This window comes from Sceloporus undulatus, chromosome 1 (genome assembly GCF_019175285.1).
Source record: "Sceloporus undulatus isolate JIND9_A2432 ecotype Alabama chromosome 1, SceUnd_v1.1, whole genome shotgun sequence".
NCBI lineage: Eukaryota > Metazoa > Chordata > Lepidosauria > Squamata > Phrynosomatidae > Sceloporus > Sceloporus undulatus.
This window is the reverse complement of record NC_056522.1, coordinates 110,514,697-110,541,274: the sequence shown is the minus strand read 5'-3', so window position 1 is coordinate 110,541,274 and position 26,578 is coordinate 110,514,697. Positions and strand designations below refer to the sequence as shown.

Here is a 26,578-nt window from a genome sequence, read left to right as displayed (position 1 = left end):
AGATTAAGTAGTAAGACTTCGGCCTAAATTGCATATTCTATTTGATTCCAATTATTTCTTTAATCTCCTGTTTTATCATTTTTCCAAAATTCTTTCGCTTCTGAACACCCCTCCCCCACATGGGAAAAGGTCCCTTTGCGTTAACACATTTCCAACATTTTTTTTGTCCTTTTCCGTAGATTTTGCATATTTATCAGGGAGAGGTTGCCACCTGTAATTATTTTTCAAGATGCTCATTTATAAAATCCTGACAGGGGTAGTAATTTAAGTCTTTTTTTTTTTTTTTTTCTTTTCCAGTATATTTCCCATTGGTCTTAATTCCAAAACGTTTTTTATTACAATCCTTTGCCCACCTCATCATATTTCTTTTATTATATCTTCGCTTCTAAAGTATATTACCAAGTTTTTTTATATACCTCTGGTAACATGGCCGATTTCCTCCCCCCCATTAATTTCTCTTGTCTTCTAAATTTGTCAGCGTTCTGGTGAAATTACGTTGTTTTTTTGTCAGTTCTAAATCAGGCACCAATTCAAGACAACCTTTGCGCCATTTTCTCCTTTTCCAAAATACTGCTTTCCTCCTCTCAGCAGCCAGGAGTACAGGAAGGCAAATTGGCAAACCAAGATCATGGGATTGCAGTTGTTTCTAATAAACGGAGGGAATTTCCATGCCGAACGAGAGATGCATTTCCACACTAATGCAAATGCGAATTGACTGCGAAGTGCGCAATGGAACAAGCTTTAGTAATTCATAGTTTTCTGAATGTACTACTCTGGGAGGTTTCGCGTTGCATTTGGATTGCCTTCCAATTGAGTGCGACGTCATTTGAAATATTCTTTTGTGAAATTACTTGAAACACCCTTGGATGACCCTGATTAGCTTTCAGTTAACCTTCCAAGTTTCCTTTCCCTTCCCCCCATGTGATGAAAGGCCATAACTGGAAAAGGCACCAAATCCCATGATGAGGGGAGGCAGATGTTCCTCGAATCTCAGCAAATTTTGAGATTGAATTACTAATCTACTAAGAAAGGCTGTTAAAAAGCATTTTTGTAATGATTAAAGTGGTTCAGATTGTTGATGCATCCCAAACAAGGGGAGGGGATCATTAAGTTCGAGCATAGAGTAACATATGTCTAGAGTATGAGAACTACGAATTTTTCACGAAATAAGATGCTGACTAAATTAACTGAAATAAATACTTTATATTATATTTAGGGAGAACTCATTCTTGTTTAAATATCATGAATTCAACGTCCCTTGCTGCTTTTTTCAAATTTTGCAAAAAAAACTACACCCTATATGGCAGATAGTATTTAAATGGTTACAACTCAGGAAATTTTTCCGTGTTTAAAAACGAAACGTGAGTTTTGAACAAAAAACGAATTTCATCTTGTGATGCTGCCTTTTGTTTTGAAAGGGACCAGGGGGTGTAGCAGTTTGTTGACTGTGGCGCTGGAGACTCTCTGCCTGGCCATTGAAACCCACGGAGTGGCCCTTGGCCAAGTCTACTTTCTGACCTCATAGGAAGCAGGCAAACCACCTCGAACAAATTCCCGGCCAAGAAAATCCCATTTACAGGTTTACTTTAGGTGGCCATTAATCGAATTACTTGGAGGAAACAAAACAATAGCTAATCACACCTAAATTCTGTCTGCCCTGCCCCTTCTGTACTCACTCTGTCTGCACCCTGCACTCACACACCAGTACTAGTAAACCAAACAAAACTATAACCCAAGTTTGCCAAAAAAGATTCACTGATTGATTTCATCGGTGTCAGATTGTGACCAGAAAGTGGCATTTGCAAAACAAACTGAAACGACAGATTTCAACAACTTGGTTCCAGGTTAAGTTGCCGCAAAAATACATGCAGAAAAAGCAACCACATGGCAAGCCAGTTTTAAATCCAATAGTGTTATTGGTCCATACCAATCTTTTTTTAAAAAATGTATGGGGCCCAAAACATACTCTGATCCAACATTGGCTTCCCTTAAGGAGAAAGCCCATACTCTGTAAAATTTAGTTTTTTTTTTCGGATTCCAAGAGGTCATAAGGTGCAACCTGTATCTCGCACACTGGCAAAAGCCTATCTCTAACAAGAGCACAAATGCAATGGCATGCTCATAGTAGCACATAATAAACCTTAACTCAAAGCTATTCAGACACACTGAAACAAGATATAGAGCAAACATATGAAAGGAAAGTCAGGAACACCGCTCAGCTTCCGGCACAAAGATAGTCAGCTTTCCAATTGCAGAGCTGGCATAGATAGTAAACATATCTTTCCTATCAGCACGATAGAACAGTTTTAACTGACAAGAGGAGTTTCAAAGGAGTTGAAAATAGGCTTTTAATTCTTCTCAACTGAATCTGAGAGCAGTGGCAGGAAGTTGCTTCTTTCAGATCCAGCAAAAATTGGAAATATCAATACGGGGGAAACACAGAGTTAACTTCTACAGACTGTGGATGTGAAAAAGAAAACCTTGGAAATCCTCGCATTTCATTGGAATCCAAACAGAAGAAATGCAGATAGCCTACTGACGGACATCAAGATCCAAACCCATTGCCGCCAATTTCCATATTCAGGAAAAATCCCATTTGGCAACAGAATGTGTTTTCAATGTTTCCATGAGGTCTCCATATATATATTTCCGTTTGTACACAACACAACACACACACACACACACACACCACAGAGTAGAATCTCGATTATATCCGACAAAAAGGGGCGGGCTGAGAGTTGGGATAGCGGAAATGGTTGGAGTAATCCAGAGGGTAAAGAAAATCATTGAAATCAACAATGAATTTGCAAACGAAGTGAAGTTTTTATTGCAGTACAGTAACAGTAAAGTAACGTTGCAGTAACGTTATAGGAAGAACATTGTAATGTATAAACAGTCCTCTAAAAATGTAAAAAATCACTGATCAACATTGTGATGTACAAGATGTACTGTTAAACAGTTCGTCCTCTAAAATGTAAAGAAATCACTGAGCAGCAACGTTGGTAATCCGAATGTTGGATAGATGGAAGGTTGATAATCAAAACTCACTGTATATAGATTCCAGTTTTCAGTCCTTCACACACAGCAACCCCCAGACGCCTGAATTCCCACAGGTTTAGAAAAATCTAATGCGTTTGGGCACCATAGAGATCACCTGCTTTTCTTGTAAGGGCATCCAAGCACAAGTGGACCAGTGCCTCTCCAAACAAACCCTCCAGCTCTCACTCAGCCTCCGAGAATTCCGGGGGGGGTGGCGTCAGCCAAACAACGCCGCAAAACAGAACCGGGTCCCTGATCTGTGATTCGTGGTCCAGAGAAGTTGTTTGTGGCTAGAAGTGGGGCGGTTGTGGGGACAAAATGGTGTAACGGTGGCATGCTGGTTTTGGGAAGAAAATGTTGGTTTCGCGCCTGCGTCCTAGATGTGTGGCACTTTAGGATGTTCTTCAGTTAGTGTGGTGGGGACGGTGGGGGGGTGTTGGGGGGTTAACCATGAGCCCTTGCGTCTGTTGGGGGTTCATGGGGTGTGTGGGGGTTGCGACGGACGCAGTCGGGGGTGTGGGGTGGGGTGGGGTGGGCTTGTGGGTGTCTGAGGGGGTGTGTGGGATGGGGGTGTGTGGGGTGTGTAAGGGTTGGCTGTTTGGGGCGTGCGTCGACGTAGGTTAGCATGCGTGGGGGGGCCGCTGATCGTCTCAATGTGCGGTGGACTGTTATGGCCGGGGAATAATTACCGGGGGTGGTGGTTGTCGATGTCGTGTCGGTGGGTCGGGGGGGGGTGGGTTGCGGTGGCCGTGGGGTGTGGTGTTTTGTGAACCGTGGGGAGCTGGCCTAAAGTGGTGTGTTAAAGCAAATGTGGACGAGCTGAATGATTCGCGACAGAGGGAAAAGAAGATGAGGTTCTTGGGCGTGGTGGTGTTCGGCGGTGGTGGGGGTGGGGGGGGGGCGTGTGGGTGGTTTGGGAGGGGTAAGGGATTGTTAGGTGGGTGGTGTGGGGTGGGTGTGGGGGGGTGGGGGTTGTGGCGACATGTTTTTCATTCAACGGATGTGGGTGTTGGTGGGGGTGGGGGGGGTGGAGTAATCAAGGCTGCGTTTAAGGTTAGGGTGGAGGTGTGCGGCGCTGCGTTATGAAAAAGAGGCTATTTGTATATGTGTCTCTTTGTTTGGGAAGGCTCGATGTGTGGGTACAGGGACATATGGGTTGGGAAACAAAGACCATCCTTGAGTAATTGGGTGGGTGTTGGTGTGGTCTGTGGGTGGTGTGTGGTGTTCCCGTGTGGTTGGTGGGGGTGTGGGCGGGGGGCGTGAGGTAACAGAATAAAAAAAATAATTGGTTGTGTGTCGCTGTGTGGGGGGTGGGGCGTAGGTGGGTGGAGGGGATGATAGTGAAAGTGGGGGGGTGTTGGCTTCGCGGCGTGTGGTGGTGTGCTGTTTGTGTACCGGGAGAAGTTCTGTTGTTTGGAGGGGTGGGACATCAGATAAAAACCAATAGAGTACCATGATTGGGGTGGTAATGGGTGACATATAAGAATTACACTGTCACACTAAGGGATAATACAGACACATATACAAAATGCCGGAGAGGGTTGTAGATGCTGCTGATGTGGATAGGATTAAAAAAAACATAAATCTACGTAGACACATACTGTGCGCGAAGGTGGGGGGGAATACAAAAAAAACAGTAATTGTGGAAAACACACACTGAGGAGAGAGAGGAGAGAGGTGTGAGTGAGAATATAGAGCGCACTTACACAGGGGGGGGGGGTGCAGTGGGGAAAAAAGAAGAGATCAGCACACACACAAACTTTCAGAACAAACGAGGGGTGAGTGTGTAGCAGGGCGTGGGTGGGGACGGCGGAGGAGGACCGGGATAAATAATGTCGCTACTGAAAAGAATTTTTGCGGGGATAGGGGGGTCGAGGTGAGTGCGTCGGTTTCAAAATAAGGTTGGAAAAAAAGCTGTGTCCGGTGGTAGGAGGAGCGGACAAGGGGGGTTGGTTGTCGTTACAAATGCTTTTTTGCGGGGCGGGCGAGAAACTGACACATATATGACAAGAAAGGGAAGCAGCAGAGGGGAAGTAGAACAACAAATCAAACACTGGCGTTTCCACGGGCTGGTGGCCAGGGCTAACGGTGAGGTAGCTTTGTGGGCGGCGGAGTGTGGAATTGGGCGGGTAGCACAGTGAGTGGCGGGCAAAGCGAGGAACCATCAAGTGGTTGGCACGAAAGGGGGGGGGGGGGTGGCTGGGGCAGTGAAAGAAAAGGCCGGCTCCGATTGAGCTGGACGGCCCCCTTTGTCGGGGCCAAAACGTAAGTCGCGCTGCTGAGGAAAAGCGTCATGTAGCTGGGCTACAACATACATAAAAAAAAAAGGCAGCCGATGGGTGTGGGTCCGGGTGGACTGTGTTGGGGGTAGGAGCGCGTGGAGGCCTGCGTGCCGGGGTGGGGAAGTGCAGGCAAATGATGAGTGACGCAGATAAATCAAATCATCAAAAAGACCAAATAAGAGAAAATAGGTATGAGTACAGGAGTGAGGTGGCAGCAAGAAAATATCGTAAATCGTGGTGGGGGGGTGGGAAGAACATAAAATAAAAGAGGGAAAAGGTAACAAGGGGACGCAGTCTGGATTGTGGGCAGGAGTATAAAATAGAGAATTCGTGGAGGGGCTGTTGGGTGGGGTGTTGGGGAGATGGTGGGTTGTTGGGGGGTAGATAGGGGGTGGGGTGGGCAAGGTGATGGTGGGTGTTGTGCGAACTAATAGGCACAGGAATACATAAATACAAAATTCGAAGTGGGTGGATTGAGTGCGTTGCAGGTCACCGGGTGGTTTGTTTGGGTGTCTTTGAGAGGGCACGCTATGGGATGAGGGCGTAGGCGGCGGAGTGGTTGGGTGGGGGCTGAAGGGGCATTGCCTAAGGGGGGATTAGCCTGAGTTGGCTGGCGGGATGTGTGTGGGGGGGGGTGGCGGTGAGGGTTGACTGACGGCTGGGTGGTGGGAGGACCGTGGAGGGGCGGCGTGGTGTGGTTGTGATGGTGGTTGGGTGGTGTCTGTGGAGAGGGGCAGGCCTCGAAGGGAGGAGCGTCAGGGTGCGCGGAGGTCGTCTGGCGGCGGTGGCAAAGGGGGGACGGTATAGACATTGTGGCGATGGTCACGAATGGGCCAAACGCCACCAGAGCATGGCGAGGGGGGGGCCGAGCGGGGGCGGGCGGGGCCAGGGCGGGAGAGGAAAGGGGGGGGCGGGCAAGGGGGGCCGGGCGGGGTGAGGGCCAGACAGTGACTGTGGGGTGCATGGTCAGGTGGTTGGGCGGGCGGGGCCTAGGGGGGGGGCACAGGGGGGTGCTGGCTCAGGCGGGATAGTGGAATGGGGGGACGTTGGCAAGGTTGGGCAGAGAGGACCAGGGGGGGGGTGTTCCAATTGTCGGGTGCGCAGTGAGAAGGCATGGCCGTTTGGGGTGCCGGTGGAGGCGTGAACGAAGGCTCCAAAGCCAAGCGGGGAAAAAAAGAGGGCTCCCGGGGCCGGGGAGACAAAAGACAGCATCGCCAGCACAGAAGGGGCGGGCGCTTGTGGACATTCCAAGGAGTAGGGACGCAACCCGTCGACGATTGGCACTGTCCTCAGCAAAGGAGGCCATCAGAGCTGGTGTGGGGATCCAGCAAGGCTGACACCACGCCAAGCAGAGGACCCGAAGCACAGGAAGGGAGCGCCTGCGTTCCCCTGATCAAGAAGGAGCGAGGCGGGACACACCCTGGACCACCCCGCGTCATCTGCGAGAAAGCCCCGCCATCGTAAGAAACCTGGCCACAAGAGGAAGGCGAAGGAAATTCGTCGCAAGGAGCCAGCCACCGCTGGACCTTCAGCCATCACGTGCTGGTTCGAAGGTTAAAAGAGGACCGATCCACTCTGTCGTCGTCACGATGCTCCAGCCAACCACCGAGGCCACCAGGCCGCCGAACAAATTCGGCGGCGCGTTTAAAGGCCATGGTGGAGGAGGAAGGCTACGTCCCGCAGCAAGTCTTCAACTGCGACGGACCCCTCTTCTGGAGAGATGCTCGCCGCCCTACGCACACACCCAGGAGGAGAGGAGACTGCCAGGCCACAAGCCTATTGAAAGGACCCGCTTCAACCGTACGTGTGTGTGCCAAAATGCCAGCGGAAACTGCAAGGGCAAGCCTCCCTTTGGTGTACCACTCCCGAATCCAAGGCCCCTTCAAGGCACACAACGATTCAGAAGGACGAGTTGCCATGATGGTGGCCTCAATGGCCTGCTCAGGGTCACAACGCCTCCTTTTCGTCGATTGGATCAACAGCGGCCTCGCCCCGACGTGAAGCGTACCCTGGAGGAGAGGGAGTTTGCCCTTGAAGGCCTCTCCTCTTGGACAAGCTCCTGCGCGCCCGCATGGCTGGAAGGACAGTCTCTCATCCTCGCGATTCTCCTTCATCAGGTCCAGTTTCTCTGCCACCTCAACACGACCTCCCTCTTTGCAAACCCATGGGCAGCAGGTGATCGCCAACTCAAGAAGGTCTACACCACACCTGTCAAAGCGTTTCTGCGAGGTGACGGAGATCACACACTGAGCCCTTCGTGAGTTCGGGAAGCGCATTTTGACCAATCGTGTTGTGCTTGAGATGGTGGACTTGGCCTGGCAGCGAGCACCAGCGCAACCTGATTTGCGGCTGGAGAAACGGTGCCTGATGCTCTTCCCTGGAAGGTGTGCAAAAAGTGCGGGTGCAGCCAGAGGTTCTGAATGCCGGTGAGAGAATGAGATAGGTGCCGAGATAGGATCCATCGCAAGGTCCCTGGACTCGAGGTGACACGAGGACGTGATGGAACTGATCGAGGGAGCACAACGAGGACCTGACAACAGAGGACCTCAAATGCCCTTGGCGGCGAGGCAAACACTCTGCCTGATGAGGAGTGCTCCGATTTCGACAGGTGGCCAGCAGGAAGAGGCTGCGGGGCATCTTTGCAAACGCAGACATTAAGACATTCTGAAGGCATTCCCATGGGGCTCCTTTGGAGAAGCAAGCACCACCCCCTGATGCAGGTGCTCACCAGCCATGCCAGTGCCCATTTTTATAATTTTCTGCTGCCTTGCATTTAGAAACTGCGTAGGGCCGGCAAAGGCAGACAATCCTGGGACCAGTTCTTCACTAGAGTGGGTGAATAGACCGTCAATCCAAAGAAGGGCAAAAGGTGACCCTTAAAAAAAATGTGACCCTTAAAAAAACCAAAATTTTTTTTTTAAATGGTTAACTTTGTAAATTGGTGGCTTTGGCTAAAATTGGCTGATTGGTTAAATTGCTTGAATTGGATATGGGCTGATTGTTAAAATATTGCGTAATTGGATAAATTTGGCTGAAGTGGTTAAATTGGCTTGAATTGGCTAGTTTTAATGGCTTGAATTGGTTTAAATTTGGCGTTTTGGGCTGCCCTTCTCCTCATACTTACTCTCTCCGCCCCTCCTCCTCCTCCTCCTTCCTCACTCCGATGCCAGGACCAGAATACAAGGACCAGCAAGGTAAGAAAAAACACTTTTTTTTCTTTATCCGTAGAATGGGACTGACCATGGGGTTTTGCATGTTCAGATTTTGGGGTTTGTGGCCTTTGGGTTTGAGTTTCTGGGGTGGTATGTCCATTGGTGTGATGATTTTTAGAGTGTGGGTTTGTGACTTTTGAAAGTCTGCTGCCTGGATTTGATGTGGGCCGATAGATGTGTTGCTTTTTAATTTGGGGGTTGCTTTGGGTCATGGCTGTGATGATTTGAGAGCAGGTCCATCCTCCTCCTTCCCCTGCCCATCCACTCTGAGAGGCCAAGACCAGCACACTTTTTCCTTTTCCTTTAAAAAAAAAAGGGGGCCTGACATGGGTTGCATGTTTCAGATTTTTGTTTCTGGCCTTGGGTTTGATTCTGCTGGGGGGTATGGTCAGGGGTGTGATGATTTGAAGTGTGGTATGTGGGATCTGAGTATTTTTGCAGCGGCCCTGGCTTGGATGGGGGCCATCGAGTGTGACCATGGGTTGGTTTGTTTAAAAATTTGGGTTCTTTGTTCGATGGGTGTGGATGATTTGAGAGTGTGGGATGTGGGATCTGATTTTGCCAGTCTGGCCGGCTTGATAGTGGACCAGCGAGTGCACCTTGGGGTTTGAGTTTTTAAATTTGGGGTTCTTGGTCAGGGTTGTATGATTTGAGAGTGTGAATGTGGGGATCCTAGTTTGCAAGTCGGGGGCCTGGGCTTGATGCGGGCCAAGAGTGTCACCTTGGGTTGGTTTTTTTAAAGTTTGGGGTTCTGTTGGTCATGGGGGTGATCTTTGAGAGTGTGGGATGTGGGACCTGAGTTGTGCAAGTCTGGCCTGGCTTTGATGCGGGCCAGAGAGTGTCCCTGGGGTTGGTTTGCTTTGGTCATGGTGTGAGGATTGTGAGAGCAGCTCCCCTCACAGTCACTCTGAGAAGCCAGAACCATCAAGATAAGAAAAAAACCGTTTTTTCTTTATCCTTTAGAAACGTTAGAATGAGAACCTGCAGTCATGTTAAGCTAATTAGTGGCCTGAGGCAACTTTGTATTACATGTATTGTGGGTACTTACCTTAATAGGCCTCTATTGTGCTTTTGTTTTTGACTGCAGGTTCAGTCTAGGTCCTTGGAGCGCATTAGTTATGTTCAATGGGAAAAGCGTTTTCGGTTAACAATTTTCGGCTTACAAAGAAATAGCGAACGAATTAAAAAAAATTTCGTAACCCGGTGTACATGTAGTATGTAAGCTAAATTTCTGTTTAAAATAGGTAGAAGATGGGCTCTGGTGCATACCCGCCAACTGGCCCACTTAGATCAAATGGCCCATTATGCTTTGTAATCCCCTTTTTCAGTTGCTTTTAAATGTCTTAGGCACGTTACAGACCGCCCTAAAGTGGTGGTACTCCGCACCCCCACGCCGTCATTAGCTAGGCCGAGAAGCCGCCCCGGTGGCGCAACCGCGAGGCTCCCGGAGCAGAAAAAGGAGCACTGAATGGCGCGCCGTGTTGGCCCCCGGAAAGTGGTGCCCGAGGCAGGCACACTCGCGCGTCACTTCCCCCGCCGCGACATGTCTCTGACACTGCATCCCGGACTAAATATGTGCTTGCGCCCATGTACAGGCCGGCTGCCTGTTACATGGCCTTCTGAGTGTCCTAGAACAGGGCCAGGTAGAAGGTAAGACCCTTCCTAACCCTAGAACACGCCCCTTCCGAACTAGGACGCGCGGAGCGCGTAGTAATGGCGGTGTGTAACGCGCCTACGTTTCTCACTCCTCTCCCCCACTTTTTAGCCTTTGTCCTGTACTAATTCACACTCATTCAAATACAAAACATTGGTGGCACTCAACTACATGGCAAGAGAACAGAAAAAGGGGGATCCGGCCCGTCCCAGTTAGGGTTGCCATAATCGACTCCCTCCCCCGCACGTGGGGCGGACTTTTCCCGGTTTGGGGCGGGTCCACACGTCGCCGCCCTGGTTTGGCCCCATCCCCGGGGCCCCCCCGCGAAGGATATGGATGCAGCAGGGAAGGAGCCTTGCCTTGGTGAGAAGGCCCTTTCCGCTGCCGGTCCTCCTCCTCTGCTCTTCCACCCGTCTCCTCTTATGGTTTGTGGCCAGAAAGGGAAGCAACATTTCGGCCATCTTCTAGGAAAATGCCAAATGTCCTCCATTTGATCATGCCTAGAACATGCATTTATATGAAATAAAAAACCATCAGTTTTGTGTGGCCCCAGTTTAAAAAAAGTGTCCTACATTGGTCCCCCGTTTGGAGTCCTGACCTATGCACCCTATCCCAGTAACGCAGAAAAAGAAAAAAACTGTTCCAGTCTCTCACCTCTCTCCTATCTTACATTGCTATTTGGTCATTATTAGACAGTGGGAACCCAACATCTGGATAACGAAAAACCCAGGTTACGAGTTTTCGGGATACGAAAAATCCCAGAGGAATTATTGGTTCGGTTACGAATTGGTTTTCGGTGTACAAAAACTTGGGGTGCTTTTTTTTCGGCTTTTCGCACGGAATTCGCGGGCTGGTCCTTTCCCCCATTAGCGCCGATGGCAATCGGCTTATACGAGGGCTTTTCGGGTAACAAGCGGGGCCGCGTTACGAATTAATTATTTCGTAACCCGAGGCACAACTGTACATGTTAATTATATTATATGAAATTTAGTAATAAATACATTATATAATTAATTAAATGTATTAATTAAGTAAGATTTATCATTGGATATGTATTATACTAAAAAAAACCAACTGCCACAAATAGTTGCGTCTGGTACATTTAATTATTAATTTCCTTAAAAAATCCATCCTAAAGGACTAAAATTGGTTCCGTTCTGAAATTTTAATTATTTGATCATTAACATCTTTGTATCGTGACCAGACCTGAGGTTACTTGACCACTTATGGTTTCACAATTTTCTGTCCAAACTGTGGGCCTGAACAGCCAGGCCAAAATAAGTTGCTTCAGGCCATTTGGAAGTGTGCAGCTTAAATGTCACATACTCCTAAGAGCGGGAAGCCACGTCAAAGCCACGCTCCAAGTCCATAAGAATTCATGGAGTGCAGCGTTGGCACAGTTCGGCCGCTAAAATGTGTCATTTAAACATATACCTCCAAAGTGACCCGAAGCAGCTTTATTTTGACCTGGCGGTTCTGCCCTCAGAAATATCTGTGAAAATGCCTTTCACACTAACTGACATGATTTCCGCCTATGGAAGCCAGGGATTTTGCAGTTTGAGAAAGGTTAGACTTAGAGTTCGCAGCTAGACAGTCTGTGGCTCGCCAAACTGCAAAACACCAGGATTCCAGCAAATGGATGTTTAAAGTGGACATACGCAATCCAAAGAGAGTGGGCTGAGCCACCCATTTTTTTTTTTTTTTTTTTTTTTTTTTTTTTTTTTTTTTTTTTTTTCTTTTGTTAATTTTGTTTTTTTTTAAAAAATGTTGTTTTTTTTTTTTTTTTTTTTTTTTTTTTGGTTTTTTGTTTTTTTTATTTTTTTGTTTTTAAAAATTTTTTTTGTTTATAAAAAATTATTTTTTTTTTTTTTTTTTTTTTTTTTTTTTTTTTTTTAAATAAATAAATCAAAAATTAATTTTTTTTTTTTTTGTTTTTCTATTTTACAATCCCAAGAAACCTTTTTTTTTTTTTTTTTTTTGTTTTTTTTTGTATTTTATCTCCCCCCCCTTTTTTTTCCCCTTTTTCGCTCTTGAGGGAGCCCCGGGCGCCCGCAGCGTCAACCGCGTGGGCTCCCTCTACCAACCAACGAAACCCAGAACAAAACGGGGTTCCTTTTTGGCATGCCAATGGGCGCCTGCCGTCCATTGTGCCATTAGCAATGCTGTGGCACTCAATGACGCAAGTGCAGTGGTCAATGGATGGACGGCAGCACTGCGCTTGTGTCCATCATGGTGGCCCCATGTGGAGGGGAGACTGCCAATGATGGCGCATCCTCCGTATGGATTAGCGTTCAGGAGCGTGCGGGTTGGGGCACTCTCCCAAACCCCTAGAATCAGGCAGCCCACCAACTTCCCACCATCTGCGCAGCCACTTGTTTGTGTCACTCCAGACATCTATGTTGCATATGAGCAGAGCAATACCTATTTACTCTCGCTACTAATTGATGGTATGTGAAAAATTACTAGGAGCTGGATTTAATTTGTATCTTAGCAAACCCATAGCCATTGTACTTTAGGATTTTCTGTGTGCTCATTATAAAATAGTGAAATTCAATGGAATTTACCATCTACCTTGGATTCCAAAACAATATATGGAGGCTGTCTTGTTAAGTAGGTTATGTAAAATCTAACTTCAGTGTTCCTTATTCGCTGGTGTTGCTTTCTTGTCTTTTGTTTTATCTGTGGAAAGTTTGCAGACGGACTCAATGGCACCTGTGAGTTTGTTCCTTGGTCATTGTTTCTGCGCGACCTCTAAAGAAAAACAACTTGAGCAAACACTTGCACCATATTTGCAGTTTAGGACATACAGTAGGTCCCCCAATCCAAAGATTTCAATATAATTCAAAAGCAAACCTTGATTTTGCTATTTTATATGAGGGGAAGGGCCCTTTTAAAGTATCATTGTATTAAGAAGAGAGGCCTTGAGCTCCATGATTTTGGTATTCACAGGGGTCAGTCCGGACAAACCTCAGTGGATACTTAAGGTAGCCAGAAAGAACAGGAGAAACAAACAAACGAGGTCCTTTTTTTCCAAACGGCTTTTTTATTTTTGCATGCAAATGGACACAGGGAATCTTTTCTATCTAAACTACCAAATGTGTGGCCGGACAAAGTGGGAAAGTCATCCTTTTATGACAGCAGACAGTCTATTAATTGTTTCCGTTTCCTAAATGGTCACCCTCCGTCGAACTTTCATACCCAGTTAAAAAAGTGTTGTTTCTTAACATTTAATTAGTGATGAAAACTATGTCTTATCATTTGCCCGAAAACAGATTTATCTCCCTCCTTGTCATGGTCAATCTTGGCATTGAGAGCAGGTGCAAGAAGAAAAAGTGGAAAAACAGTTTGGCAAAATGATCTTTTATATGTTGATGGCTGCTAGATTGATATATGCCAGATATTGGAAAATTAAAAAAGACATTAAGCCTGAGGAATGGATGAACAAATTATTAGATATGATGGAAGCAGATATAATTTCAAAGAAACTAATTGAAAACAAAAAGGAGACAGAGAAATCGGAAGGAAGGGAAAATTCTGATACAAATAATTGGGAAAAATTGTATGTATTTATAAGGAAAAAATGGCCAAACATACAAAATGAAATTTAAAAGTAACGAGGAAAAATTGATAAAATTAGATAAAAGATAGATGAGTATGGAAGTATGGAAAACAATGGAAGTTAAATTTGTAATAAGGAGTAGAAACAATGTATTCATGTGAAGAGAAAACGGAAAGATGAAAGTAAATTGAAGATATGCAGGAATAATGAAAAATGAAACAGTTCAAAGATTGGCCAAGGTAAGTCACAGTGTTTTATGTTTTATGTTAGATGTATGCGACTGAATGAAATAATGTATTTTTGTTTTTGTCTTATGTGTATAGGTGATTATGTTAATGTAGGTTCGAATGGGATAGAAGATTTTAGATGTTTGTATTGTAAGATGTATTTATAAATAAAAATTTAAAAAAAAAAAGGAAAAAGGAGTGAAGGGAGGGAGGTAAAGATGAGGAGCCTGATCATGCCTCCTGCCTCCTCCTTATTCCTTTCCATCTCTAACTCGGGGGGGGGGGGGGGTGTTCCTTGGGTCTGGGAGTGTAAAATTTTCCAGATACGATCCTCTCCTCCCTTCACATGTGCGAACATGCTCATTTGCAATGTAGAAGCCGATGGGTACATACTCATGTGATGAATTCATTTGCATTTGCACTGCTTTCTTTTTCGGATGGACACTGTGTTCGTCTGTGCATGTGATAAACTACTGTGTAATTTCATGCATTTTCACATTGGCCCCACTTTCTTCCTCTTTGGGGACGGTGATACATTCCTCCATGTGAAAAAGTCCTATGTAAGGGACAAGCTTTCCAGACCTAAAATGAAAGATGCTTCTCATGATATAGGATGCCTGGCAACCCTACTAACAAAGTTCATCATATATCTTTAATGAGTGATGAAATCATTTTTGAAAGCTAATAATTCCTGTTTTATGTCCAGCCCATATTATGATTTACCTGTTGTCAAATACAGACTTCTGACTATCTAAACCATGGGAATAATTCAAAGACTCCATAAGTAGCTAAACACACTTAGCAAAACATTACAAATTTTTTTAGCATTAACATTATTTCTTTATTTTTCCAACATTGTTGCATTGTTATCATTACCATTAGCACTCTCCCCCTCCTCTGAGGCTATTTATAAAATGTGTAACTTTTTCTAGCTTATACACAAAAATCCCTATCATACCCAGCTTGTAAACTTACAATTTAATAACAACTAATTTTTAAGATTTGGGAGAGTCACAAGCAGTCAAGAACTAAGAGGTTGATGTTGAAAAGAAAAAGGACCTAGATCTTGCTAAATATGCACAATTATTTTTTATAAGTACTGTATAAATCTGATCATTCTGGATAAAGGTCGCCGTGGACTAAAATATACGTTAGGTTAAATCAGTGTTTCTCAAATAGTGGGGTGCACCCCCCAGGGGGCGCGCGAGGCTCCGTAAAGGGGGGCGCGAGGTTCTTGCTGTTCAGGCTGCCTGGCCAATGGCTGGACAGCCTGCTCCTGCTGCAGGAGCCTGCCCCAGCTCCAGTCTTCCCCATTGGCCAGCCAGCCTGAAGAGGAGGAGCTTCCTCTCTTTCGAGCCTCGCGCCTCGGGCCCAAGGCTGGAGCCTGGAGAGGGCTTTGCAAATTGCAGGCAAGCTGCTTCCTCTTTTCCCCCCCTGTTCTCTTCCTCTTTCCCTCCTCCTCCTCTTATTCTTTTTCCTCCCCTCTTTCTCTTCCCCCTCCTCTTCCTCCTATTTTTCTTCCCCTCTTTCTCTTCTTCTTTCCCCTCCTCCTCCTCCTCCTCTTCCTTTTCTTCCCATTCCTCCTCCTCTTCTTATCTTTTTTCCTATTCTTCTTTCTTCTCCTTTTCTTCTTTCTCCTTTCCCTTCTTTTTTCTCCCCCTCCTCCTCTGTTGTTGTTGTTGTTGTTGTTGTTGTTGTTGTTGTGTGCCCAACTCCCCCCTTGGCCAGGCCTGCATTTCCCAACAAGAGGGAAGGCAGGACTTGTGGGGGCCATGGGGGGGGCTGAGGGGGAGGCAAAAGGGAGCCCATCACGCTGCATCCACATTGGAGAAGTAACCCAGTTTGGCTGGCAATGCTTCAAATCTTTTCTGACTCAAGGCTATGGAATTCTGGGAGCTGGAGTATGTCAGAATTTCTGGCTTATGGCAACCCTGTGGGAAACCCTCCAGGAGAATGCCTGTTCTGTTTCAAATGCTAAGCGTGCTTGTGAGTGGGACATGTAGTTTGCCGGCACAAGAGGCTGCCTGTTCTGTTTCAAATGTTAAGCGTGCTTGTGAGTGGGACATGTAGTTTGCCGGCACAAGAGGCTGCCTGTTCTGTTTCAAATGCTAAGCGTGCTTGTGAGTGGGACATGATACTATTTACAGTCGCGTGGGGGGCGCGAAATGTTTTCTTCTTCCTAGGGGGGGCATGACAGAAAATAATTGAGAAGCACTGGGTTAAATACACAGTGTGCAGAAGAGGTTCACTTTTTTCCAAGTAATGTGGACAGAAACTATGAAACAATCTCCTTCCTGGCACTTTCTCTTTGTAAATCTATCCCTTTGGGGTGCCAATGGAGTTTTGTTGTTTTTAGCATCTATATAGGGGAGAAGAATACATGATAAAAATAGCTAGAAGGAGGGAAAGTTTAAGCCTCCCCTGCCCAGGTATGATGAGCCTGTTCTAGACTGAGAAAGGAAGGAAGGAAGGAAGGAAGGAAGGAAGGAAGGAAGGAAGGTAGGTAGGTAGGTTCCCTTAGATACTATATCAGGGATGATGGGCACCTTCAAATGGTTCAGGAGCCAAATGTCCAAGGCCAGGACCATCTGAGGGTCACACCAAGCCCAGAGATTTGTGGGGGGAAATGGAAGTGAACAGAAGTCACATCTGACTGGTGGCAGGGGACTAATGCCCTGCTTTTGCTCACAGCTCCTGGTGAGAGGAGTCAATTTTTCATGGGGAAAATTTTGGTGTGTGGGAAGGCCATTGGGTGCAAGAACAGCCTTAGGGGATTGCAGTATACTCACTCCATGTTACATATTCAACACCCCATATTCTCTTAGATGGGTTTTGCCCTAAAAAAGTGAAAAGAGCACCAAACATTTAAAAAGTGGAAATGGTCCTTTTTATTAGCCAAACATTTTTCAACAACCAAGTCTATGATCAGGAAACAATACACAGTACAATAGCACACTAAAATAAAACTAGCATCTAGAGTCATGGTTGGAAAACCCCACAGTTAATAATTTTACATTCTACAACTGGCCTCTCGTTCAACGTTTCTATTGCTTCCAGTTCCCGGAGAACATCTGAGCCCTCAATTACCTGTCTAAAGAAGGAGGAAAAACAGAAGTTACACCAGGTATTCCCCCATCCCACCCCAGTTCTACTCACTGCTATAGCATGATCTAAGGGCACATGATGCTGAGGCAGGCACTTTGGTGCATCAAAGCAGTTTTGTATGGGAGATCACTAGCAATAGCAGCTTCGTTCAGATCACTAAGAACCCACTGAATATTGCTTTGTGTTTAAAGGTGGAAGAAAGGTAGGATAACATTGTAACCAAATAAATAAAATTATACTATACAAACTTAAAAGTTGCATTTTATCATTAAAGCAATGCTTCCTCCCTGTCCCCCATTTTGCAAGCTACAACATTTCTACATAGGACTTGTCATAGAACTCTTAGACATACCCAAAAGCCACATATTTTTCATTCAAGTAAGGTGCTGCCTGAAGTGTAATGTAGAACTGGGACCCATTGCTGTGACGTCCTTTGTTGACCATTCCCAGAACACCTCTCCTGTCATGCGGAACTGCAAAATTTTCATCTAAATAAATTCAAAACACACAGTGTTTATAGAATTGTATAGAATTACTTTAATTTTCTTTCTTTCTTTCTTTCTTTCTTTCTTTCTTTCTTTTTTTGGTGAGTGTGAGTAATTTACTTTTTTATGACTTTAGACACCAGAGTTTGAATCCTTCCTCAGCCATGGAAGCCAACTGGATGACCTTGGGCAAGTCATTCTCTATCAGCCTCAAGGAAGGCAAAGCACCCTCTGAACAAATCTTCCCAAGAAAACCCCATTATAGGCTTGCCTTAGCATCTCCATAAGTCAGAAATGATTTGAAGGCACATAACAACAAATTTTGCATCTCTTTATCACTCCTGCCCTAGTGTGTGTTACAGTATCATTAGTACAATAAGAAATAGTACTGATATTTTTTGATTTCAGATAGACAAGTGAGAAATACATGTTAGGGATTCCCAAACGGAATCCCTTTGTCTAGTGCCAGTTAATGTCTAAATGCCTTTATTTCATGATGCTGAGTTTCTCCATACCCAACAGTGCTAGCCTAAGTACCCTAAATACGTTCTGATCTTGGAAGCTAAGCAGAATCAGCCCTGGTTAGTGCTTGGGTGGGAGACAACCAACTGATACCAGGTGCTATAGACTATATTTCAGAGGAAGGGAATGGCAAAGCCACCTGTGAGGATTCCTTGCCTTAAAAACCTCTAAATCCACAGGGTCACTGTGAGTCAGCAGGTGACTCACACACACACACACAAAACTATACAGATAAGTGTAATAAAAAAATATGTGAACTATCTGTCAAACAAAATTAGCCTTTGGGCCAAAGTAGACTTCAGTTAGTTTATTGACTTAATTTCAAATGTGCATTTTGCCTAGATGAAGGAGACAGCCAGTTGTTTGGGAGGAAAGGTTGCATAACCTCTCATCACAGTAAAAGTGCTCTAAAGTTATTTGTCCTTGAGCAAAACAAGCTAATAGTTTTTGGACCATAAGGTAGGGGGAAGGTATATAAAATGCAATGGTGACAGTGGGGGACTAGGTTGGACAGAGGTGAGCAAACCTTTAGAGCTGCATTGACCTCCCAGGTCAAACTTGGGCAGTGCATGTTGGTGTGTAAGTCTGTGAATCTATGATGTCAACCGTCTCTCCAAAGTCAGTGACATACATTCCTGGAAGGGCTACAAAAAAGGGAGAAAATAAAGGTATGCTGATCCCATCTGATCTTGGACACTCCATGCTTGGAATATCAACTGCTGTAGGCTATGTTTCAGAAGAAGAAACTGGCAAAACCACCTCTGAGTATCCAGTGCCTATGGGGACCCCATGAATTTCATGGGGTCCCCATATGATGACAAGTGACTTGAAGGTATATACACACAAACATGCAATAACCTATATGGCAAACCTTGCTGGAGTTTTTATTCTGAACATATTTGTCTATGATTTTGTAAAGGGAGAAGCTGGACAAGCCTGGTTGGAGCCAGCCGGTCATATAGATTGTGTGTGGGGGGGGCGTGTAGGGGAGAAAGGATACAAAAACCGAGGCTTGTCTCTAACAGAAGGCAGAGAGGGGAAGGTTGACGCAGAGATAGGGAAAAGCTGTAATGTAGGGGCTGTACATACCAGCACGGAAACACCACCCCTCTTTGCTGCGCCGTGAAACTAAACATGTTTCTTGCATAATTTGGTATACTATTCTACAGTTCAGATTTGATCTCTAGCTTGACTTTTGGCTGCTGGACTTTTGGTTGCTGGACCAACCAAACAGGGCGGCGATGCTGCGCAGCAAAAAGGAGCTGCCTAGAGTGGCTCCTTTTTGTGGTGCGCTAAGGGCTGTATTGCAGCCCTTATGACATCGCTTCCGCCAGAGGTGTGTGGGTGCTCTGGCACCCTTACGTTACAAGGCTGCTCCATGTGGACATGGCTGCAGCCTTGTGATGTAATGGTGCTGATATTAGGGCTTGGCGCATGTAGATGTTGTGCCACAGCAAGCCCAAATTTTGGCGTCAGGACGTCACAAAATGCCCGTGTGTACTGTCCCAAAGACAGGACAGTCTGCCAGGGAGAAAGAACTGAATGGGGGGGGGGGGGTTGGAAGCTGTGAATCATTATGTAGATCAGGGGTTAAGGCTTGATCTGATTGTGCATTAATACACTTATACTATTTTTGTGTTCTTTTTTACAACTGTGTCTGGCTGTTCCTGTTAGGTTTGAGAGTCTGGCCATGCTTACCACATTGACCCACTGAACATTGAATCCACTTGTCCATACAGGGATCACATTGAGGCCAAGTATCAGATCCAGGGAGGAATATTAAGGGGCAAGGGGGCAAGGTGAGTGACAGGAACCAAAGGGATTGGAACTACCAGTCTGGAAAGGAGCTCTGTCATATATTTAATTCCAACAGGATACTCACTGACAGGTTTACTTAGAACTGCAATCTAACTATTTTCCATTTCTCATTTCCTTACCCTTGTTCTAGTTCAAAATTTCCTGCTGTAAGCTGAGCAAAACTAGATGCACCTTGTGAAGAAGCACAAAATTGCACTTTCTCTACGTGAGGCTTTAAGTTCCCTTTGTGTCTCTTCACAAACAAAATCTGTTCCCCTTTTGTGGAGGAAGTGAAAGTGCTATAAGGGAAATGTAATGCACAAATGAGTATTTGAGCTGATGTGTAGGTTTCATGTGTGCACTACAATTCTGACTTCTGAGCTTCCAGCAAGTAACTACAATACAGATGAATTTGTACTGTTTCATTTAATCTCATTTCTTTCACTAGGATACACTTTATGTTAAGGAAGTATCTTTTGGTTACATCCATGAAGCCAAAACTTTATATATCCTGGACTTTGAAAATGTCCCTATTGCGCATAGCCAAGAGGAGGAGGAGCCTGCCTGTAAAAGTTGTCCTCTCCAACATAACATCTTCACTAAGGACTAAAACAACATGCGGGCATCTAACATCTCCATTTTTTCCCCTCCCATTTGGTTTGTAACAACTTGCCTGATGAAGAAGCCATGAAGCTCCGAAAGCTTGCAACAAGTATATTGTGCAATTCAGTTGGCCAATAAAGGCATCACCGATGGATTTTTGCTTCCTAGTTTGGTTCTACTAGCACATTTCAAGAGGATACAACTACCTTCAAAGATAGGTCCATATATCGACTCGCCTCCATTTCCTCTTCCTCCATGAATGTCTAAATTTAAAATAAATAAATAGCTAAGATATTTTTATTGGAAAGAGGCTGAAATGAAGCTCTATTAAATATAATTTAACAACAGTAACTAACAAGAAAGGCAAAAGGCAGTTTTCTTCTATATTCTGGTGCCTTGTACAGGTTTGTTTTGAGTGGCCAGTGGCTATTTTCTTAGGTCTAGCTCCATCTGTGTAAAAGACTTCCATATAATAATGTCTGTATAAAAATTCTCAATCTGTTTCCCCCCCAATCCCATGATTTTTTTTTTTTTGCTTAAAATATTCTTGCTAAAAGTCCTTCTCCCTGCCCCCAGTGAGAAATTATAATGTGTTTGTGTCTTCTGTGTTCATCCAAATCCCTTCTGTGCATCAGCTTTATTCTCTTCAATGTAAGGAAGATCTGTGTGCACATAGAAGGATGTATCAAATAATCTAGTTCTGGGGGAATGAATGTGGAAGTCCACTTTGGTGAGGTAGGCTCCATAATGGTTGCAGGCATACCACTACCTTGGTCTGTTTTCAAGATTTTGAGAGGTACTGTATAAGCAAGGCTTCCTTTAGCCTAATGCATAGATACTACTATTGCATTAATATTACTATCATTTTAAAGTCTGGTTTTGTTTGTTTGTTTGTTTTTAAGATGTTGATGGATGTGAAGAACACAATAAGCTATGCTGGCTAGCACACCAATTATTAGTTCCAACCAAAACACAATCCATTAGACTTTGGTGAGTTGGTATTCATGTAAGTTCCATTGATTCACTGTGTCTAGTATAGTTGGGATTAAAAACTACATTTAGGCCATAAACTGCAACATGCCTTTATTGTATGAACAACACCCACCTCCTCCTTGTATCCAGCCATTTTTGACAATACGGTGAAAGATAGACTCCTGGTAAGTGAGAATTTTTCCAGATTCAGTGTTTGTTTTCTCTCCTGTACACAAGTACTTGAAATTCCTACATGTCTTGGGACAGATATCAGAATACAGCTGTACAATGGAGAGAAAAAGCATGTGATAAGTTTCCATAAGGTCATTCTGAAGGAATGGCCCTGTTATATCTGTGGGGAGAAAAGCACTGCATGAAGGACTTTATCACATTAAACCAAACACTGCAATAACTGCTGGTTAATAGCATCTTTTGGTGGGATTATTACACAACGTCACCTCTTTTCTGTTGTTATCATGGTGGGAGATGGTTTGTCAGGCATGGAAGATTAATCACTTTCATTTGCCAGTGATCTGTCTGGCCTGAATCAGGACATCTCCCCACCCCCCACCCGCAAAAAAAAAAAAAAAGAAAGAGAAAAAAAAAACGAAAAGATGGTTCCAATTACTTTTAATTTACCTTTGGAGTGTGTGTGTGTGTGTGTGTGTGTGTGCGCATGCCAAACTAGGCACACACTGGGCAGTACTGGATGGGCAGTGCCAAATGCTGCATGTGCTAAGGTAGCATGAACAAAGGATGTAATGCCAGAGATATTACAAAAATGTGATAAATAATACAGTAGTCCCATGGCTTCCTAGATTCATAAAATCATAGAATTGGAAGAGACCACAAGAGCCATCCAGTCCAACCCCCTGCAATGCAGGAAATCTAAATCAAAGCATACCCAACAGATGGCCATCCAGCCTCTTTTAAAGACCTCCCAGGAGGGAGACTCCAGATTGAGTCTATCTACCTGTAATGCAGTCTTTCTCTTTTCCTCCTGACATCTACCTTACCAAGCATAGAATCTAAGCAGTCCCTCAGATGGATAATTTTGTGTGTAAAGTGTCGTTGTCTTTTTAGATTGTAAGCCTGAGGGCAGGGAACTGTCTGACTAAAAGATTGTATGTACGGCGCTATGTAAATTTACAGCGCTTTATAAATAAAAGTTAATAATAATAATAATAATAATAATAAAGTTCTTATGTCCTTCAACATTTTAAAATGCATTTTAAACATATAAACATTTGCTTTTCTTGAATGGTGAGCATCAAATGCCAAGGTTTGATAGTTCTCGTCCAACTTACCTCAAACAGTAGTTTTCCAACAATCACCTCCTGAATAGCTATCTCCAGATACACAAATATGTGCTGCCAAGATAACAAACCCAGAGGTCAAAGTAGAATACACCAAATCATTAAATAAAACTTCTCCCTTCTGATAATTAGTCATGCTTCAGAAGGTAAAAGATTGAATTACAGTTAGAAAGAAACCAAAAACTACTGTGCATACTCATGTATACGTTTAGAATTGTTAATCCAAAAATGGACCAAAAATGTATATAAATACATGTATATAAGTATATAGTATATGTATGTACAGTACTGTATTTTAGCTCATATAAAAAAGGAACCATCCCCTGGTGAAAAGCAAGAGTACAATCTGTCCTGGAAGCACTGATTAATTAATTTTTAAAAAGGTTTTCTTTAAAGACATCACATTACCAAATTTTCACTTCAACCACTATGAAACTATGTATATGTAAATGCATTCTGTTCATATAGTTTTGTAATTTAAAGGTATAATTTTAATTTTGCTAGTTGCTTTATCTCACAACTATTACCATGGCATTCAGTGATATGGAGGAAAAACGATTAATGAGTAACATTAGTTCAAAAAACATGACTAAAGATTCTGCATGGTGTGGTATGGGCAAAGGTCAATGTGGGTGTGTGACACCTTGAGTTACTGCGCAAGGTGACACCAACCCTAGTGACGCCAGTGTAAACAGTTATGCCTCTGCAATGTTGTAAGTTCTATGGCATTGTTTTCCTTTGCTTCATCCTTTAGATTCTTTGTTACATGTCCCTAAGTTTTACCCTCAACCTATCCATGGGCCATATCAAACGACATAATTTGGGCCCCAAAACCTGCCCTCGACTGATACATGAGGTTGACTTATAGCTGAGTATATACAATAATTTTTCTTGCTGTTCTAAGTTAGCCACTGGGCTGCATTTTTGCCCATCCTTGCTTTAGAGGATTGGGAATGTGCTGTTAACTTGCAATACACATTGCTATAACCAATGTTTGCTGTGCTATCAAAATCAGTCAAATTTTAATAAGCACTAGCCATTTACAATGTCACTCCTAATCAGTTTGGCTGATTTGGACACCACATCAAACCATGGCAAGAAGATATCAGAAGCAGGCACTGGCATGGGTGAAAGGAAGAGTGAAATTGCAAGCCCATAGCACATGCCCTCCAAACCATAGCTCATTGTGTTATCATAGGATGCCTACACCAGACATCCTGCACAGTTTGTCTTGCTTGCAATAGCAGATAGTTAATAAATAAGACTTTGCATGTCTACCATTCACTTGGGAACAACATGAAGTGCACATTTAAAGATCCAGGGCATATTTTGAACCTACTTTCTTGTTTCTCATGTATTTAGTGAGGAAATCCTGTGTAATTGCTTCATAAAGTGCTGTTGGTTTAAAGTCTTTATAATCCCAAACATCATAAGCCCATTTGAGTAACATTTTCTCATCTCCAAGGAGCTGACCATCAATGAAACACATCACATTGGATGCATACTCCCATGTTTCTCCTCTCAGCTCCTGTGATCAGAAGGCAAAATATCAAGTCAATGCATATTTAAATGTAAAGTAATAAATTCAACATGCAGATTTTACAAGGATGAGAACAATAATAACACAGAGAAAGAGACATCTGAAAATGTAAGGCGTGTTTCCACTGAGAAGGGAAACTTGCCCTTATTTCTGAGCACTTCAAGATCGAGATCCTACACTGAGGTTTTGTAGGAGTTGTGCATTAGTTCTGCTATACATTCATTGTGTTACATGTCAGCATTATGCAATTGTACCAACGCACTAGATATGTAGCTGAATACACATGTTGATTTATGTGCAATGGCACTTCACATGCAACTCCACTTTCACAATCTTTAAATATAGCTGATCCAGATTAGACAACAAATGTTCAACTGCTTCTGTAAGAGAACTTATATACATACATGCAGGACAGCAACTGGATTCAGGATCAAGTGTGTCTTTAGACTGAACATAAGCAGAGTGCCTGTCTGAGTTCTACACTAGGAATTGTTCCTATTATCTGCTTCTGATCCTGGCTGGTACTGCACTTTGGTGTTTTTGGATTCAGACATCCAGATTATATTATCCATGTACCTTCAGCAATGTTCCTTACAACAGTTGGACAATTTGGACAAATGTAAGAAGAAAAATGGAACACTTCAGGCTTGGCTCATGAACCAAGATGTTAGTGCTCCAGTCTGCAAGTAAGTGCTTGTTGTCTTAAGGATAAGACTGGAGTGTTTATCAATGAGGAAAGGGACATCTATCTCTGTCTTATTAGACAATAAGGAGCACTGAACTTATTTTAAAGCAAATATGCATAGGTTAGGGCTAAACTGTGTGTTTGGTCATAAAAACCACCTCCGAGTATTCCTTGCCTAAGAAAACCCTATGAAATTCATGGGGTCACCATAAGTCATCAGGTGACTCAAAGGCACATGCACATACAAAGAACATAGAAAGAAAAAAGACATGTAGAGTTAGTGAGGGATGGATTCATGATGTCAAAATGTGCAATGGCACTGACAGTTCTTGCTTGCTTTGGAGCATCTATATATGACTTTCAGGGGGCTTCAAAGTATAACATGAATATTAAAGCAAACAAGAACTATATCATAATTTTAGGTACATCAAACTATTATATGGTATAGAAATTGATTAAATAGTATCTATTGCGTTGTTTAAAATATTGTATGTTTGCTCACACACTTATCTGGACTCAATATACTGTAATGCAGATGAAGTTTCATTTTCTGCTTTTATGAACAGAATATGGACAAGGAATTTTCAGAAAGATATTTCAGTCCAAACTAAGCATGCAAATATGTCTGCCATATCCAAGAAAAACTCAAGATTTCACTAATTCAGATCAGTTTATCTTGTTTTAGAAGTAGTAAAGCATACCTTCTTTTTCTCCTGTAGATATTCATCCCATGCAAATTGCAGTAGAGGAAGTATTTTTGGTTCTGCTATCTTGGCTGGAAAATTTCTCCTTAGAGCCTAGATATTAAAGATAAAATAAAAATATTAAAATATTTTAATACTTTTTTTTATAATGTTCCTCTCAAACTACACATGACTGAGATCTTGCATCAGGAGATGCATTAAAAGTATTGCAAAAGTATGATACATCTTCCCTTTTGTAGGACTCACCTTCCTCCTGCATACTGTGGACAGTGGAGAGTGAACAATGGCTGAGTTGGAAGGAACCACAAGAGCCACTTTGTCCAACCCAACTAAAGCATCCCTGAAAGATTCCCATCCAACCTATGTTTAAAGACCTCCAGAGATCGATAGTCCACCGTACAGAAAGGCAGGATGGAGGCAGTAAATACCAAGATTTTTTACTACACCTTTTTTTTTAAAAAAGTATCCCAAGCCTCAGTACTATTCAGCCAGGATCTGCTTTCCATTCATTCATTCACTATAGTAAGTTATGTGCAAGACAAGAGGCAAGCAGCCCATACAAATAGCACACAGTTGCAGAGAACAGAAGGAAGATAATAGCCAATTTTACTGCTGTTGTAGTTGCTAGAAGAGAAGCCTGCAAGGAGAGTTACCTCTGCAGCATGTGCTGCCATGTGAAAGGAGGGTTCGGTGAGAAGCCCCACAACTGCCACCTCTTGCAGCCTCACAGGCTCCCTGGCATTTTTAGCCCACATCGTTCACAAGGATTTCAGTCTTTTCACTTTGTCTTGCTACTGCTACGCTGCCCTTCTTCCAGGTCCTTTGGGAAAGGAACGTAAACAATCCCACTCGCCATGGCAACTCCAGTTGGATGCC

At 43.8% G+C, this 26,578-nt stretch overlaps 1 protein-coding gene across 2 annotated transcripts; it reads right to left on the bottom strand.

Annotated features, from left to right (window-relative positions):
* Positions 1 to 16,837: 16,837 nt before the first annotated feature.
* On the bottom strand, positions 16,838 to 26,574 carry PPIL6 (peptidylprolyl isomerase like 6). 2 transcript variants are annotated; one of them, XM_042468429.1, is made up of 8 exons: positions 26,356 to 26,574; positions 25,700 to 25,795; positions 24,113 to 24,301; positions 22,765 to 22,827; positions 21,591 to 21,738; positions 20,692 to 20,748; positions 17,431 to 17,566; positions 16,838 to 17,064 (listed from the first exon to the last, which is right to left on the bottom strand). In XM_042468429.1, exons 1-8 carry the CDS (start codon positions 26,455 to 26,457, stop codon positions 16,953 to 16,955), a joined length of 903 nt encoding a protein of 300 aa, XP_042324363.1. In that variant the 5' UTR covers positions 26,458 to 26,574; the 3' UTR covers positions 16,838 to 16,952. The 2 variants fall into 2 exon arrangements, 1 of the variants encoding a protein (XP_042324363.1); XR_006104080.1 differs by lacking the exon at positions 16,838 to 17,064 and having other exon boundaries at positions 17,457 to 17,566; positions 18,612 to 20,748.
* Between the last annotated feature and the right edge of the window lie 4 nt (positions 26,575 to 26,578).

Excerpts from the sequence above, each read along its gene's own strand:
- PPIL6 (XM_042468429.1), bottom strand. The coding sequence starts at position 26,457 with ATGTGGGCTAAAAATGCCAGGGAGCCTGTGAGGCTGCAAGAGGTGGCA. Across the intron at positions 21,739-22,764 it reads TTGGAAAACTACTGTTTGAG|CTGTATTCTGATATCTGTCC; the intron begins GTAAGTTGGACG and ends TCCATTGTACAG. Across the intron at positions 17,567-20,691 it reads ATATGGACCTATCTTTGAAG|ATGAAAATTTTGCAGTTCCG; the intron begins GTAGTTGTATCC and ends GAATTTATTTAG.